A 19310-nucleotide genomic window follows, 5' to 3' on the forward strand; every position below is an offset into this window, starting at 1 on the left:
TCGACTTTTGTTTTATTTGTATTCCAAAGACACAGTTTCCCCTTTAAACTACACAAGTTTAAACAGATTATTATCTACTGTATACAATGTGTGTGGGGGGATCGATACAGTGAAATATCGCAATATTATATCAATATTATATCGGCTTTGAGACACCAAGTATCGTTCTTTTTTAGCATATCATTTTTTAACTGATGTTACAAATACACATTACACTCTGCAAATACTCAGTGTTTTTCAGTATTGTGATAAAATCATATCATGACTTACATATCGTGAACGTATCGTACTGTGGTGTCTCTGGCTTGAGATGTTTAAAATTGATATAGTGTATCAAATGAAAAAAATAATGATTATGCTGTGGCATTAATATTACTGAAGTAGACATGTCGCTACCTCAGGCTTAATACAACATTTTTAAGTTGTAAAATAATCAAGTAACAAAGTAACCTTTTTGGATTTGTCTGATTCCCAATAAGATGCACATTATTTTACAAAGTTAAAAAAAACTGTTGTGAATTGCAATGAAGTTCTGAACTAATAAAAATGTCATGAATCATTATGAAGAACAACCTGATTGTTTGACAGCATTATTGTTTTCTGTCACAATCAGCTGGAGAACTATTGTGGAGAAGTAGCTGTTAGAACGACTAAAGCTCACCACGCACAGCACATTTACCACTTCACTTTCTCAAATATGCCATCGCTTCTGTGCACATGAAATGATGATTAATGTTCTATAACAGAATAATTCATGAACTGATTTGGATTAAAAAATGAACACTTGTTTGTTATTCATTGCATGATGAAGCTGTTTAGTTTGTATTTATTTTTTAAAAGAAGGTGTGTATTTCCATAATTCTAATGGAAACAAGCTATAAGGCAGGTGTTTTTTAAGTGAATGTGTATTTGTATACAGACAGTATTCTTTATGTACAGTATGTGTACGTGCAAGAGTGAGCGTACCACCCGCTCTCCCACTGCAGCCACTGGAATACAGAAGAATGTGTGTGTGTGTCAGCTTTACATCTACATACATTTTCAGCAAGTCGCTTCATGTTACACGCCTTTACCTCCCTGTGTGTGTGTCTGTGTGTGTGTGTGTGTGTGTGTGTGTGTGTGTGTGTGTGTAATCCAGACCACATCTCCTCTCTCCTGAATCCGCCTCCAGAGAGACAAATCAATTCCATCACTGGCATTTTGGTGTTCAGATCCTCACAGAGAAGATGAGAGGAGGGGGGGGGGGGCACACACACACACACACAAACACACACACAGACACACACACACTGCAACATGCTGAGATCTGCAGCATTTAGAGCAAGGATGTGATGAGTTGTGGCTGCACTGGTTACTTGTGAACAGCAGAGGGCACTGTGTTTACACAGGACTGGCAGCAGCAATGGAGGCCCTTCAGCAGTGACTCACTAAACATACAGGAATAAAAGCTTGAGCTGAAGTCATTTGAATAATTAGGCTACAAAAGAGGTGAAGAGGATGACCCTTGAATTTGAGTTTTTTCATCAAAATAACTGGATTGCATTTTCTCTTTACTTCTTCCTTTCTCTTTCTCCCATTACTGTGGATTTTACGGCTACAACAAACGATTATTTTCATAATCGATGAATCTGTTGATTATTTTACTTGGAAAATGTTCAGAAAAATCAGAAAACTTACTTAAAAAAGACTCAAACTGATGATTATAAACATAGTTGACGATTCCTTTTGTCATCGATTAATAATTAATTCATCAAATAGTTGTTGCAGCCCGAGTGAATTTTGTATTTTGAAACACATTATACATTAAAAGTGTATAATGTGCTTTTATGAGGAGAAAGGGTGTTTGATAAAATGACAAATGCAAGGAGAGATATTTAAATGAGCCACCATATCAGACTCAAATAAAGCACCTGTCACATGGATTCAAATGACAAGTGTGTGTGTGTGTGTGTGTGTGTGTGTGTGTGTGAGTGAAGTGTGTTTACAGTCTGTTTCATCCTGTTTTGTGTCCCACATACAAGTATCTTATTATTACTATCACTATCAGCAGTGTGTATGTACACAAATATGAAAAGTTTGATGTGACGGTGGGTCATTACTGTTCCTCAGCTTTTCTTTCTGTTCTCAAAGCAGTGAGTCACTGTGTCTCTTCCAGACCACTCAAGTGAAACTAAAATGTTTCTATTACCTTTAAAATAATGTACAAATGATGTGATGCAGAAGGTGATTCAAGCTGCTTTATGGAGCAGAGACTGTTACTTTTCCCTTTAATGTGGCAGAAGTGATGAACGATCAGTTATAACTGCAGCTGTGACTTTAACTCTCTTGAACTCAGTCATCACCAAACTATATGTATATGTCACATGTATACTGTATATATATACTGTATATATATATATATACAGTATATACATATATACATATATACATATATATATATATATATTCAATATACATATATATACATATATGTATATTGAATGTTGATCCACTGCTGCCTCCACCGGTAAATTCCAATGTGTTATTGTGCGACTTCTGTTTATGCAATCCTTTATTTAAAAGCCGTGATTTACACACTTAAGTATCTAGTCCCAAAAAGGTTTTCAGACAACAACATCAAGTTGCAAAAAAATATTCTTCAGATATCATAGAATTAAGTAGGTGTAGATCTTATGACGTGAACCTTGAGCGTCCATGTCTCACGCTGTTTCTCAGGCACAGGGAGCACAAAAGTAAATGTCCTTTCTTAACTTACAAGATTAAAAGCTCCAGTGTGGAACTCCCATTGCAAAAACACTGCTACGTCACTCATGCTTCAGAGAACAGGGAATACTTCCTTACCCTTAACCTAAAGTTCAATGCTGAGTCACTACTAGCATAGCATCAAAGTTATCAGGGGTTTCTTTTAGGGATGCACTGATCGATCAGCCGGTGACTGGAATTGGCCGATTTTAACGTGATCGGCCGTGACTGGCGACCGGCGCATGATCAGCAGCACACGTTGTTACGTGTAGTAAGTTAGCTCAGAGAGTGGACAGACAGAGAAGTGGGGATTTCTACACGTGTACAAACGTTGACAGCGAGCGCTTGTTTAGCCTGGCTGTGGTCGATGAGGAAAGAAACAGACAAGGCAGAAATGCTTCTGTTTTCAAAGAAAAACTTGCCATTGATGTGTGAGAAATATCTTTATGCTGTCAGGCTATATTTATTCTACTTTTAATTGTTATTTATTCATTATTGTATTGCTATTCCCTGGCTCTTACACCTGTTTTCATCCAGAAGTTTACTTTTCCAAAAATGCTTTTAAAATTGAAAAGAATGGTTATTCCGAAACACTGCACTTGTTCAATTTCTTTTAACAGACATTACAGTACATGACTGAAAAGTTGGTTGTATTTCTATGTTAGAATTTTATATTAAAGAAAAGATAGGAAAGAAATCTCTCCGTGTGCTGTAAAGTGGTTTTGGCAAGTCAAACTGCTGGTGCATCTGACACAGTCGTCATTTTCACATCTTGAACTCACATTCATTACATAGGAGATGCACTCGTGCACATCTGAACATCAATAGACATGTTGGTCTTATAGTGAGGTGTGTTAAGGAGGATGATTGACTTAATGGCTTCTTGAGGCAGTGGAAACTGATTGTGAACAACAGAACAGTCTGGTTTATTTCATGTCACACACAGATTGCACTCCTCAGGAGCCTGAGTAAAACCCTTTTCATGGATCTCTGAGATGGTATAAAACTTACTGCGACACTTGGCACAGCGTCCCTTGTCGTACTCCAGCAGATCCAGGTTCCGACTTCGTTCGCTGACCGACCTCCTCTGCCCGCTCTCCCTCAGCCGAGCGGCCTCCTCTTTGGCGTACACCCCAAGCTCCTGAGTGTAGCGCCCATACATCTGGAAAATGGAAAGCATCTTTATTGTCATTATACAACAACTGGTATTGCACAACGAAATGTTGAGGTCAGATGGAGGGTTGATCAGAGCCACTGCGACTGAGCGCGCCACCACAAGGGACCAACCTGACCGAATGTAACTAGCATTCTAACATGTTTTGATGGTGGGAGGAAACCGGAGAGCCCGGGGGAAACCCACGCAGACATGGGGAGAACATGCAAACTCCACACAGAAAAGTTCCAGACCAGGAATTGAACCCAGCACCTTCTTGCTGTGAGGCAACAGTGCTAACCGCCACTACTAACCACTGCGCCACCATGCCGCCCAAGTAGTAAACAAGACACAATGAGAACATTGGCTTATGGAGTCAATGTACACTAGGGCTGCATAGTATTTAGAAACGCATGCAATCTGCGATAATGTAGTTGAATATTGCAACGACGTTATGGTTTTACTGAAAAACTGTATTTGTACTGTAAAAGTCCGGATGACCACTCATTGCCATTCACCCATTCACACCCATTCACTCACACTATCATGCTTTTTAGAGGGTGAGAGTGCCGAGGTGGTTCCAAGTGCAGTAGGACAGGAGGGTAGGGTAAGTGCTAGGACAGAAGATGCTCTTGGAAGAGCTGGGTTTTCAAGAGCCTCTTGAAGATAGACAGGGACGCCCCTGTTCTGCTAACGCTCGGTAGGTCATTCCACCAGCAAGGAACGACACATGAAAAGAGTCTGGATTGTCTTGTGTGGAGTGTTGGCGCCACCGGACAACAATCCTTTGATGAACGGAGTAGTCGAGGGGTAACGTAAGCCTTTAGGAGAGCATTTAAGTAGGTGGGAGAAGACCCATGAAGCACTTTATAGGCTAGCAGCAGTGATTTGAATTTGATGCGGGCGGCTAAGGGTAGCCAGTGGAGCTCAATGAACAGAGGGGTGACATGTGCCCTTTTAGGCTGATTGAAGACTAGGCGTGCTGCCGCTTTCTGGACCATCTGTAGTGGTTTCACAGCACCGGTTGGGGAGGCCTGTTGGCAGAGTGTTGCAGTAGTCAAGACGGGAGATGACCAGAGGCTGTACTAGGAGCTGGCCAGCCTGACATACCCATTCAAACGCTGCCTGCAACTCTGGGTTAAGTGTTTTGTCCAGGGACGCATCAGCATGTAGACTAGTGGTGCATGAATCAAACCCTCATCCGTCTGGTTAATAGACTTTTTTTCCTTTTCTTTTAGCTCCCCCCCTCCTTTAGGGGTCACCACACTGGATGATCTGCATGTTGGATTTGGCAGATATTCTTACACCAGATGCCCTTCCCGACACAAACCTCCCATTTATCTGGGCTTGGGACCAGCACTAGGTGTACACTGGATCTGGCCCACCTGTGGCTGTGGTCAATTTATAGAGTCCAGTTAACAATGAGCACTGGAGATTGGGTACATTGCTATGGGGAACCCCAGGGCTTGACCTGGCAGGGATTCAAGGCAACTCTTCGATTCCAAGTCCAATTCCCTTATGCTTGTCTATGGGCTGCCTTTGCTAGGAACAAACTACAAAAAGAAACATCCTTACTAGGACTGAACAATTACTTGTCAAATTGGAGTCACAATTTGGAACAATTCAGTTAGCAAATTGCAAAGGTTGCCATTTCATTCCACTATCTTTGATGGATCTAATTGCCTTGCAATAAAGACTGGTGGAACAACACAATCAAGTGTTGCTGACTTACAATATTTACTCCTGGTCAAACTGACAATGACCTGGATGACCTCTGTATCAGCAGCAGCAGCCTTGCCCTGCCTACAGACCAATACCTTCACAACCTTTCACCTTTATAAATACATGACCTCCTGCAAGAAAAAAAAGGTTTCCTTGAAGGAAACACACACACAGCCTCAGCTAAGAAGTGAAAGACTGACTCCAAACTTGCCAAACTGTACAAAACCCACATTCACTCCCTCCACAACTACACAACACACACTAACACACATAAAAGATGTCAAGTCAACAGTTCAAAAAGCAGGAAGTAGCAAGTATTGTACACAGCCCAGAAACCAGAGCCCCCCCCCCCCCCCCCCCCATGGTGCTTCAGGGTGGTGGACAGGAATGACTTCCAGCAAGGTCAATCAAGGTCATCAAGTGTAATTTCAGCAGCATAAAAGTTGCTGATGGTTAAAAAATGTTGTATAATAATGACAATAATAATCAAACATCAGCATTATCATGGACACATGCAGTCACAATTCAGATTATATTACTGTTAACCTTCAGAGAAAGTCAAGACATTTTCACCTAGTGCAAATTCCAAATCTGAAGATACTGCATTTATTTGATGAAGGTAAAATGATGCCACAAATCCTGCTCTTCAGATGAGAATATCTGTTGAAAAACAGTAAATGCCAAATCACACCTGAGATTATGGTGGGAATCACAGGGTACCTCACGATACGACACGATAGTGATCATCAACATATCGCAAGACAATCTTATAGCGATACAGCACAATATCTGTCGAACTGAAGACAACAACACTTCCATGAAAAGTTGCCTAAAATATCAATATTTGCCCTGGTGTATCAAAACAGATATTTTGACCCACCCCAAAAATGATCAGTCCTACTGCCTAAATTATGAATCATAACACAATAGCAATATGTGTCAAGCTAAACACAACAACCACATCATGCAGCTCTTACACAAAGTGTGTATCAATTAATCTGTTGATTATTTTCTGTATTAATCAATGAGTTGCTCGGTCAAATGTCTTGTTTTGTCCACAAATCAAGAATATTCAGTTTTAGTGATTTATTTCTAGCAAAGACATCAGAAAATATTCACATGTAAGTAGAAAAAAAAAATCTGAGAGTTTGCTTTTAGATTATTAAAAAATAAATAAATAAATAAATAAACTTTGCATAGTTCATGTCAGGATAAGGCAGAAAGTGGCACCAGCCCTGAAGCAAGTATTTAGATATCAAACAACCATGCACACACACACACACACGCACCTTGTACACACTGTCTCAAACTAGAGATGTCTGATAACAATATTTGCCTATTTATGTGATATCGGTTCGTACGATAACCTGATAAAGTAACAGTAACAGTAACTGGATTTTGGAGGTTGGAGGTGGAGGGAAAGGCTCTTTTGCCACTCAGTCACAGCAAAGTTCCTGCTCATGTACCGCAGTGCAGCCCACACTGCGACTGCACGGACACCGGCTGAGTTCTTTCTGAAATACCAGATCCAAACCCGTTTCAGTTTGCTTAAGCCAGAGCTTGCCAGACAGATTGAAGAGAAACAAGCTACACAGAAACGTCACCATGGCCATAGTCATGGTCATGGTGACGTGGAGAAATGGATTCAGGGTGGTTTACAGCGAACCCCCGCCCTGACCTCGCCGCTTCCCAAGGCCGCAGCGTTTCAATTGATTACATGCACAATAAACAGAAATGTCATACATTTGAATGTCTGACAGACCATCCACTAATTTTCACATCTCGTCATGTTTTCATCATCAAAGATCCACGTTCATGTCGTCACTGTCTCGTTATCGACATGAAAAAAGGGGCGTCAACAAAATAATTGTGTCATCGTTGACAAAAACTACACTGATTTACAGCACTGCATTTGAAGGTTGGTGATAATGGTGATACTTCTAAGGCTCAATATTTTCTCAGGTGGTCAGGACGATCTCCCAGTGTCTTAAACCCAGATCAAAGTAAAACTTGATTAAACTTAACAAGCCGTCCAGAACTCTCAATAAAGGAATGAATGTGTTTATTGTTTCAAATCCGCTCTAAACTCAGAAAAAATAAATCAGTAAATCAGAAAAAAATGACTCTGAAAAACAGACCAAAAATAAATGACTGCCTAAAGTCTGGCTCCACCCCTTCACCTGGAGATTATAATGTCAAGTGAAGGAAGAACTCCTGTGTCTGAACCCCAATTCTGAAATGTGTGAAAAGTGTTTTTGGTGCATTTTGACGATCAGTTAAGCTTGACTCCAAAGCACTAACACAACATTTAACTCAGTGATAGAGTTCAGCACAGTAACAGAAGGTTGTCCAAACAATTTAAATTGTTTCTTGATGAATCGCTGATGAATCTTCCTCTGTTTCTCTTTCTGGGTCTGGTTCAGATTCATTCAAGTATTTCTATATAATAATTCATAGGAAAAAAACCCTGGGGATATTGTGCGTTCCATACAAAAGTTTAGTCTTGGAGTGAGAAATGAATGAAAACGTGGGAAAAAGAGGAAAATATTTGAAAAGCGGTTTGCGGTTTGTGACATTCAACTGAAACCACCATTTCACCCAAGATGCCTTTCTCAGTGGCATTCTCTACCCTATTCATGATTGCCAAGTCTAGGTTTTAATTAAGTAAGTAGAGTTCAAATACAATGGAAAGTCAAAAACCCCCAAAACAAGTGGGTAAACATAGACCTTCTCAGACGCACCCCGTTAAAACTCGCATCTGACCAGAGGAAGGAAACAAACAGACTGGTGTAGAACAAAGACATTAGTGGTTGAAAGCCTATCATTATGCTCAGCATAGTCAGACTGAGCATTGATTAATTGATCCCAGATGAACGGGTCGTCCAGGACTCGGGGGCAAATTAGATGGCCCGGGTCACAAAGGAGTACAGCAGTGATACGAGGACGAGGAGCCACTGGAAAGAACGAGGAGACACTAAAGTCACAAGACGCTAACAAACTCAGTTCAAAGACTAACTGATAATAAACCAGCACCAGTAAACAACTGATGCTCAGACAGAAAACGGTCAGGTGACCTTGTTTAATGACACTCACAACAGGTAAGATAACAAGTAGAATAGAGATAAAAGATAAGTACAACCCCTGTCCTAGAGCTTGAGTGTTTTTCTGAAAATTCCACACTAGTTTGTGTAAGGGTTGAGCTGCTCGGACACTCAGTATCACCGTCTGATACTGGTCAGAATCACTGGATCAGATATTAAGGGAAAGATTAAATCTCAGCTGTCGCAAGAAATAGAAAACAATCTTTTAATTAGTCGTTTTATAAACACAGTGCATTGTTTCAGGAAATGACTTCATCCACACAAACTAGAGAGGCAATTTCTGAAGATGTGTCTACAATCATGTATGAAGAGCGACCGTGAACTAGAGAGCGAGATCTCAACTCAAGGGTGTGATGTCATCAACTCTAAAAATAATCTCTGGTATTCTGGTATAGGGTGAAAATCCCATTATTTTTTAACAGCAACTGTGAAAAATGTGTGAGGTTTATTAAAGTTAAAGTCACACTTTTTGTGAACATTTTGATGTTTGAATGAAGTAAAAAAGCTGAAAATGTATGTTTTTATAAAAGTTTTCAATTCACTTCAATAGAACAAAAATTGCATAAAAGATTGAATGTATTGGAAATCAAAGAATATTCCAATTAGACAAATACAAACAAACAATGTCCCACTCGTAAATAGCTGAATATCTGCATTTTTGTCATTTTCAATTCAATTCAATTCAATTCAATTCAATAGGAAAAGAATGTAATGATCAAAAATACCGAATTAAAAAAATCCAAGCAATGATTTTCTTATTAAGCAGAACTTTTTGAAGTTTGAATACAGTTTCTATGTTGAAGTACGCAGAACTAGTTCACGGACAAATACTGCGGAATAAGAAGTAGTAGATAAAATGGCCGCTGCAGAACAACAATAGTGGGATTATTTACAGCAATTACACACAACAATTCTGATAGCTGAACCACCAACACACACTTATTATGAAGCCAATGTAAAGGTAGTAAGAATCCCCACACACACACACACACACACACACACACACACACAGTGTCATTTGATGAAGTGAGTACTGGTCAATGCCATCCATTCTAGCCGTGTTAAATCAATAGAGACTAGCACCAGATTAGCCATTACTCTAATGGCTAATCTAAAACTACAACTACAAACTACAACACGTTACATAATCCTACAACACGTTACATAATCCTAATCCTTGGTCTGACTGGCTGCAGGTCTATTCAATTGCATACAGAGACATTTTGATCTACATGGTTAGGTCATGCCTCTTGGGAGTGGAAGGTGACTACACTCTTTCCAGACTCAATCTCAAATGAGATTAAGATGCAGTCTGACAAGATTTACCGATAAATATTCAACCATTTTTTGAAAGAAATTGGGAATAAATGGAGGACACACAGACTTGAGGTCCAATAATTCATCAGATTAGACATGGCTGCCTCTATACAAACACAAAGAGCTGTATTCATTACTTTTCCACTTGTTATTCAGCCCCAACACCTGTAGACAAACTTTGGTGTGTAAAATGTGCATACTGTCCCTTTAAAGGTTTACTTTTGTGAATCAGTGAAGCGAGACGAGGTCTCACTCTTCACACTCACCAAAGTACCTTTATTTTGTTACTCTTGAGAGCTCTCTGAAGTATAAGTGCAATTCTTACAAGTTAAACTAATAAAAGCCTCATAAACAGCAGGACTGTGTTTGTTACACAGATTCAGAAAACAGGCCTCAAAGGAGAGAAGCTGAGGGAGAGGGATGAGGAAGAATGTACAGTAAATAAAAGAGTTCCCAATAATCCTGTGGGGCACCTCAGGGAGCTAACTGGGAGTGCTGTGTGCTTGTGCCAGGCTGCCATGCCAACCCTCAGGGGCTCTCTCACACTGACCTGGAGCTGGACAAACAGGGGGAAGAAAGGAGGGAAGGATGGATAGACGCACGGATGACAGAGAAAATAAGAGGCAGGAAAAGCCCGGCGAAGAAAGGAAGTGATGGACAGACTGCAGAAGAAAGGTGAAGAATAGGAGAGTGGGTTAATTTGTGTGTGGGAGAAGTTTGGCACAATAAGCAGAATCCATTCGACAATGTGAGCTGAATTTAGATCTTAACTGTGCGCTCCGGGGGGACGGAGGGAGGGAAGGAAGGGAGAAAGAGATAGAGGGAGAGAATGAAAGAGTGCAGCTGTGGGCACTGGAGGAATGGCTTGTGATTAACGTTGGAGGCTCTACAACTAGTGAATTATACGACACACACACACACACACACACACACACAAACAATGCATAGACACAGTAACGATAAACATCCTTCCAAGAAAAGGAGGAACTCCGGCTTGTTTCAGCCACATTAATGTGATTATTCAGGCTGATAAGCAACAAATCTCACAGTGGACTAATTACACACACACACACACACACACACACACACACGCACCATTTAGGACACTTTCACTTCCATGATAACACTCGACTCAGTTTGGGTATCAGACACATCATTTTCCATTGCTTCATGGAACCTCCACACCGTGTGTGGGGTTGTCGTAGCACGGCCTGGTACCAGCTACTATCCCTAACTAACCCAGCAGAGTCAAGTCAAGTAGGACTGTATATTGAAAAATGCCTTTATAATTTGCCTAACCCTAAACCAATTTTAAGACCAGGTCTTAACCCACAAAAAGCCCTTTAAAGTTGTGAGGATCAGAAAAAACGTTCATACTGTACCTGTGCAAGAACACACACACAAAATCTCTCTCTCTGTCTGTCTGTCTCTCTGTCTGTCTGTCTCTCTGTCTGTCTGTCTGCCCCTCTCTCTCTCTGTCTGCCTGCAGCTGCACATTAGCATTAGTTCCACATCTCAGGAAAAAGCAACAGATCCAGCAAAGGGCTGATATTATATAGGACCTTTATAATCAGGACCAGTAGTCCTCATGGAGACCAAAATCTGATCCCAATGAGCCAGAACCTAATTTCCAAGGAACTGGTTGATTTTATGACTAAGATTTGAATTATCTTTTAGATATGGGATAATGTTTTCTAGCATAAGTCACTTAAAGGTGGACCACGGTCCAGGTCCGGACCCAGACTCTGTCCTGTCTGGACCCAGGCAGGGTAGGGCAGGCTGTCAGCCAATCCCAGGAAGGGAGGGCGGGCCTTTATTGAATAGAGGTGCGGAAAAAAGCTGTCACTCTGGACAGTGGACCGAAGCGTTCATGTTCATCCTTCCCTTAGGAAGCTTGAAACCGCCGTCTCATCTGCTCTGAGACGGTGGCAGTGGTTAAAAGTGTGAAACGCCAACACGAACCCAAGCATAAAAATAAAGTCAAACTAAAATCAGCAGTTAAAAAAGAAGTGATCTTAAACCTGATCATTTATTATTGTATATAAAATAAATAAATATTGTTTAAATGACACTGAATTACAGCTTTCCTTGACTTCACACAATGCAGATATTGATACAATGACACTTCAACATATATATATATATAAATGAATTGCGATGTATAACTAAATTACAATGCATCATAAACATGATGATGCTGTGGACCTGCATGTGTGTGTGTGTGTGTGAGGGAGAGAGGGAGAGGAAGTGGGAGCAGCAGGTGCACTCTTCTGTCGCCTCATTAAGAAAACCCATATTTACTTTGGGCACATTCAGCTCAGCTGGCAAACTGCTCTCCTGCACTTTTCCAAACACTTCACTTCTGTCACTTCTTGTCCTTCCTTCCAAGGTTGGAAGCCACATGTGGTTTTGAAGGCAAATACTGAAACTGACTTCATCTGCGTGGGATTCTCCAGGTTCTCCTGTTTCCTCCCACCATCAAAACATGTCAGAATGTTAGACACATTTGGTCAGGTTGGTCCCTTGTGGTGGGCACACTCAGTTGTGATCAACCCTCCAATTTAATTTAATTTAATTTAATTTAATTTAATTTAATTTAATTTAATTTAATTTAATTTAATTTAATTTAATTTAATTTAATTTAATTTTCAGCTCTGATCAACTCTCCAATTTAATTTAATTTAATTTAATTTAATTTAATTTAATTTAATTTAATTTTCATCTGGAATTGCCATTACAGATATCTGTGACATCATTGTGACGCCAGTCATTACTCGTCAAAACTACAGTTTTGGATATTTGTAATTCAGTCTTTACTACAGTAGTAAGATTCAAACTACTTTTGCCATTTGCGTTCATGGGGTTTGTTTATAGATATCTCCAATTCTAGTTTCAGATAACTTCATTCTGACTATCTGAAACTTAATTCAAGATATCTAAAAACGATCACTAATTGTTGTGTGTGTAAATATTACTGATTCTAAAGGCATCTTGAACTTCAGCACTTGTAATACATAACATCAGTGGATGCAGCAGTTTTGCTACAGATCATGCACGTCTAGTCACCAAAATGAAAAATGGATGGGTTGCAGGTGATGAAATTATGCATTATTAGTGGGGAAATATGCATTACTTCCTTCTTAAATTGTGGGCAGAGCAGAGCAAAGCAGCTCCGAAGGCAAATTACAGACTCCACTGAGCAAATTACTAAGAAATATAGACATTGATATTCAGAAACCAGACCGCTGCATACATCTAAATAGCTCATTTAAACTCCATTTTGCTATAAAGCAAGAATCTCTGACTCTGCTTATACCTGGTATTAAAATGCAGTTCATATCAAGGCTGCATCTCTGATTACATTCATGTCAGAGGCCTGGACTGTGAAGCAAGGTTAACAAATCAAGGATATGTTTTTTTTTTTTATCTGGTTTGATTTCACCTAACATCTGAAGTCTGAAGTACCAGTGTGATGAAGCTTGTTTAAAACTGGTTCACTCAACTCCAAGTTTAGCTATCTAGCTAAGTGTCTTCACTTGGAAGAGGTGGATATTCCAGCATTTGACTAGTTCTCTGTAGATTTCTTTAACGTCATCTAAGTTGACGATGTACTTGTGATTAAACTGTCACAAATATGATCAATTCTTGTTGATCGTTTCTTGATAATATGTTTATTGTCACATAAAAATCAAATCATAAGACTCTTTTCCATGAGTGCGGCACGCCTCGCCTCGGCATGACGCGGTTATTTCCATTAGCGATAGATCTATTTGATCATTCTAACTCTTAAGTATATTACTTTTTGTTTCTCATTTTAATGAAATTTATATTCATATTTCATTATTTTTTTCTCTGGGAACCCCCTGGGACCTCTTCATAGAACCCTTGGGGTCCCTAGACCTGCTACTGATAACCATTGTTCAAATTCTTCCTAAAACAGTTTGAGGAGTGCCTACATCTTCTTCAAATGTTTTCCATGTGTTACACATTGTTGGAAAGCTTAGGAATCACTTTCAGAATCTGATCCAGTGATTTTGACCAGTATCGGACCGATACCGATTTCCATCCCTAGTACTTATATACATAAACTATCTGACTGTTTGTTTGAGGTGGATATAAAAACAAAAGTGGACCCAAAAAATTTGGAACAGTCAAACATCTATCACTCATTTGAAAAAACAAAAAAACAACCAATGTCCATTATTGTTCACTTCAGCATGAACTTGTTAGTCCATATCAGGGTCGCTGAATGTGTAAAGAGGACCTTTAATTGCGACTTATACTAGGGATGAGCATTTCAAGCAAAGATGCTGGGTATTATCAGACGATAAGTAGTTATGGCAGATTTTTAGACTACTAATAAATACATTATATGAAAAAAAAAAAATAACATCATCCAATTCAGGACCTACACACTGCATATTTCAATAAATCTATAGGGAGACAGACAGACTCCTATTAGAGGAACTCTTCAGGTGACGTACTGCAACTCAATCCATCATCTCCAAATTGTACCGACTCACAGAAGACCATCATGAGTGGCAGAGCAATAACAACTGTTGTCTGTGGCTGTCTGTGGCTGTTTGTGGCTGTGGCATCTTGACAGTCATGCCAGTTTGTGGAAGTTTTGCAAACAAGAGTAAAGTTAATCTAAATTAATCAAAGGTAAAGCAAAGCTGCACCATGTGTATCATTATCCTGACTTGACAGTTGGAAAGAAAAGACACACCAGATTAAGCACTAACAATAATCTATTGCCAGAGCATTTCAGCAAAAATGCCTATGAAAAGTGGTTTAATAAGAAGGGATGATGCAATACCACGTTTATATCACAACCTTGAGTATCTTCAGAATACAGAGTCACTTTTGTGTTGCCCCATCTATGATGCCTCCTCAGGGGTGTCACTGTAAAGGAAATGAATGCTGCTTTATAACGTGGTGTGCAGAGCTCGAGTCTTTTTTACTCTTCTACTGAAGATCAGTAAAAAAAAATACTTACAAATGAGAGAAAACCTGTGTTAATCTCCAACAATTAGCGAGGACATTTCTAAAATCTCAAAGAGCTAGAGCTATGTAATAGAAAAGTACTGTCCAACATGAGATTTGACCATACCATTTCTTGATTGATGATAAACTGCTGTGCAATAGGGAAGTGCAATGTGAGATTACGTCTCATTTTCAAATAATAGCATTCAATCTTGGATGAAGTGAGGGAACAGACAATGGAGTCCCAGTGAGAAAAAGGGTGAGACAGAAGTGGTGGGAGGAGGGAGAGACGACATTTGTGCACAATGGTTTGCAGTGTTCAGCTCTCCATCACTTTCTTGCCTCTCACACGTGCTCAGTTTGGACGTGAGAAGGCACCAAAGGCGCCACCATGGCACTGCCCTGTACACATACCCCCCCCCCTTCTGCTCCAGCTTCACACACATACAGGAACATACACACAGGCTGAGGACACACTGTTCAGCAAACCCATCACTAACATCTGACTGAGACAACAACACAGCTGTGACAATAACCGGTCGGACAGAGAAGTTTAAGAATGAGAGATGACTCTCAATCCTTGGGACAGATACTGGAGAAGAAAGAAGGGGAGGAGACAGGCGTGAACCGTTGAGAGGTGGAGAGAGCATGAGAAAACATGAGGCAGGGAGAGAAAGTGAAAGATGGAAACATGAGAGACGTAACATAAACACAACCGTGGAGTGTGAGACAGAAAAAAAACTCAGATACGGACCCACGTGAGAGGGAAATAATATTATAATAATGATAATAATAACAACAACAATAATAATAATAACAAAGTTTCATTGTAAACTCTGGAATGTATTGTCAATATTCTCTATTCTCAATTATTGGAATATTCTCCAGCGCATGAAGGCTAGTAAAAGTAATGCAAGGTTCACAGCGTCTTGAGCTGACAGGAGCAGTTAACGAGATGCATTCAAAGACCCTGGTAAATTGTATCACTTCAGCTTGTTCATCAGAGAACAGCTTCAAGATGCATTCAAGAAACCTCAAAATTGTCATTACTGAATGAAATTTTAGATAAAGCATTTCTAGCTCGTGGAAGAGCAAGTCGCCTTTCAACTCGAAGGTTGTGGGTTCGATTCCCGGCTCTACATGCCGATGTGTCCTTGGGCAAGACACTTAACCCCACGTTGCTCCTGACGGCTGTGGCAGCAGTGTGTGAATGGGTGTAAAAGATGAGTGATAGAAAAATGTGCTGTGTGAGTGGATGGGCGCTATATAAATACAGACCATTTAACCTTTATTTTGAATCTTCTTAATTGTGAATAGTCACACTAACTGTTTGACTTTTTATAATCAAGCAAATAATCTAACACTCATACTCTATCTTAATGAGGACATGATGATTTTCTCATTACCTCCATGGTAACAACTGAAAATCATAAATCTTAACCTAAACGTGACCTAAACCTAATATTAACCCCAAACCACACCCTAACCCATAAACAGCCATTTTAAGAAGTGACAGTAAATTAACGTTAGCCAAAATGTGCTCACGCCCTGTGGATTTTATATCACAAAAATATACAAATATAACTTCACGAAACCACAAATGTCTGCGCAGCAGTCGTAGTGAGGACACTCATAGACATAATGCATTCCCAAGCCGCTTACCCTAACCATCAGAAATGAATACCTAACCCTAACCCTAAAAGCTCTTTAAAGTTGTGAGGACAGTTTTTGGTCTTCACAGAGATACAAATACAAGAACACACACACGGACACACACAAACCTGACAGGCCAGTTTTGTGTCAATATCTGTAATGGAATAAAGCCTGCTATCCAATCAACCAGTGTGTGTGTGTGTGTGTGTGTAATAAACCTGCAACCATCAGCATACAGGTGCATTGCACACCATCGACCGACCATTACTTTAATAAGAATCCTCTCCGCGGAGGAAGATGATGATGACAATAAGGTGTAGTATAAGAGTAGTTGCAGAAAGCTTTATATTTGTATATAAAGGTTTGGTGCAAGGGTTTTTTTATTCTGTGTCAACACAAATATGCAGAAATCATTGGAGTTGTTTGGCTTTAAAGTACTCTGAATTAAACATCAATGTAAAGGAAGGGATATGGTTCTCACAGGACATACTGTGTCAGCACTGCGTTAATATGTTTGGTGCTTCATCTCATGGCTAGAAACTGAAGTTTGTAAACTGCTTACTCTCCGACACAAAAGTCAATTCAAAGTCATTCAAACACCAAAATCTCAACTACACACATCTAACCTTATGAATGGATCAACACCTGCTGTGTGCTGTCATGTAAACGCACAGCGATCACATCACAGTCGAATTACATCAAAAAACTTGACATGGTAGTAAAATACCATCTGCTCCCCCCCCCCGCCAGTCTCCCACTCATGAAAATCATTTCAAAAGTGTTTAAAGCAAAGCAGAGAAGACAATAACAGCAGCTTTTCTGTTAACATTCCCTAAACCTGAAGAAAGGCCAGTACACTCCCTTTTTCATAACCCAGGATTATATTCATATTGATCTGGCATCAATGTGGCCTCAAAAAAATAGGTACTGAGGTACTTGGAAAGTACTCTGGTTCTTGGGTAAATCCACTTACTAAGCACCAATATCATCAGTGCAGTCAAGAGGGGAAAAAAGTGCATGAAAATAGCATTTCCTTCATCAGTGCTTGACGTGATTTGTACCTATCCTCATCAACAATACCACACACATCGAGCAATTAAAGAAAAAGTCAACTCTGATTTTTTTGTGTGGTAGGAAGATAACAGAAAACTGAACTGTGGGACACACGGAGTATAATAATGAATTCCAAGGTTTTGTGTGAAAATCTGAGGTGACCAGTGAAGCAGGCAGAGGTCAGATCGATAGAAGATCGATTTGAATCGATTTTTTGGACCTAGCCTTATTTATCACTAAGTTGTGATTTGTTATTTTGTGAAAGGGGTGTTGGGAACCAATTATTCTGATTTCCCTAAGTGACACATGGACTTTTCTCCGTGGACTTTGTATAACTACACTGAACTATCCTATCTTTCACATTTAACATGTAAATGGAATAGTATATTTTTTTTTCCAGCTAAACCAAATGTGACAAACGTATTAACAGTTGCTGTGTAGTCAGGGAAATAAGTGTTATTATAATAAATATAACATATGTATCCGTTAGTTACAGTCAAACTCAGACGTAAAAGACATGCTGAAAAAATTCAATGAAAAATACAGAGCTGGCTTGGGAAAATGTAGCTTATATCCACATCTCTCACTTCTGTCACATATCCCACACACTCACACACAGCTGGATGTAGGATATCACATGACAGCCGCTCTGAGGCACCATCGCTTTTGCCTTTGTTGGGCAACTTTCCTCTAAACTGACTCCAACCTCCACAATCCTTTATTGCTGGTCTCATGTTGAAAACTACACATTTTCTGGTGGATTTATATTTTAAATCCAGTCCAGAGTCCAGAATTGTGTTAACACCTTCTGGATTATGAAACCATCAGCTACTCGGTGTGGACCCACTGTTGCACATCAATGAGCAGAACTGGATTATTATAAGATTTTGATTGGATTAAAACTACCTGGTTCTTGAAAACATAAACAGAAATATCTGAAAAATACTACATCCTGATTTGGGGTGATGCAACATTATATACAAGTCTGTTACTGTCATAAAAGTAAAAGATACCTAAACAGTACCATGCAGTACCATGTCTGTCAAATTCTGATGAATGAAATGTGCTCTTATATATTAGCAAGAGTGTAGGTCATACATGTGTATGTAAAGAGCGTAGGTCGCATATGTGTATGTAAAGAGCGTAGGTCGCGCTTGTGTACGTAAAGAGCGTAGGTCGCGCATGTGTACGTAAAGAGCGTAGGTCGCGCATGTGTACGTAAAGAGCGTAGGCCGCGTATGTGTACGTAAAGAGCGTAGGTCGCGCATGTGTACGTAAAGAGCGTAGGTCGCGGATGTGTACGTAAAGAGTGTAGGTCGCGCGTGTGTACGTAAAGAGCGTAGGTCGCGCGTGTGTACGTAAAGAGCGTAGGTCACACGTGTGTACGTAGAGAGCGTAGGTCACACGTGTGTACGTAGAGAGCCTAGGTCACACGTGTGTACGTAGAGAGCCTAGGTCACACGTGTGTACGTAAAGAGCCTAGGTCACACGTGTGTACGTAGAGAGCGTAGGTCACACGTGTGTACGTAGAGAGCGTAGGTCACACGTGTGTACGTAGAGAGCCTAGGTCACACGTGTGTACG

At 40.0% G+C, this 19310-nt stretch overlaps 1 protein-coding gene across 5 annotated transcripts in view; it reads right to left on the reverse strand.

Annotated features, from left to right (window-relative positions):
* Nucleotides 1-19310, reverse strand: part of LOC131462429 (chloride channel protein 2-like) — a 148375-nt gene that overhangs the window by 100478 nt on the left and 28587 nt on the right. For all 5 annotated transcript variants that reach the window (XM_058633648.1, XM_058633647.1, XM_058633650.1 and 2 more), the window contains exon 2: nucleotides 3754-3904. In XM_058633648.1, the coding sequence (XP_058489631.1) occupies nucleotides 3754-3904 (151 nt within the window). The remainder of the gene's footprint in view (nucleotides 1-3753; nucleotides 3905-19310) is intronic.

Source organism: Solea solea, chromosome 7 (assembly GCF_958295425.1).
Source record: "Solea solea chromosome 7, fSolSol10.1, whole genome shotgun sequence".
Taxonomy (NCBI): Eukaryota; Metazoa; Chordata; class Actinopteri; order Pleuronectiformes; family Soleidae; genus Solea; species Solea solea.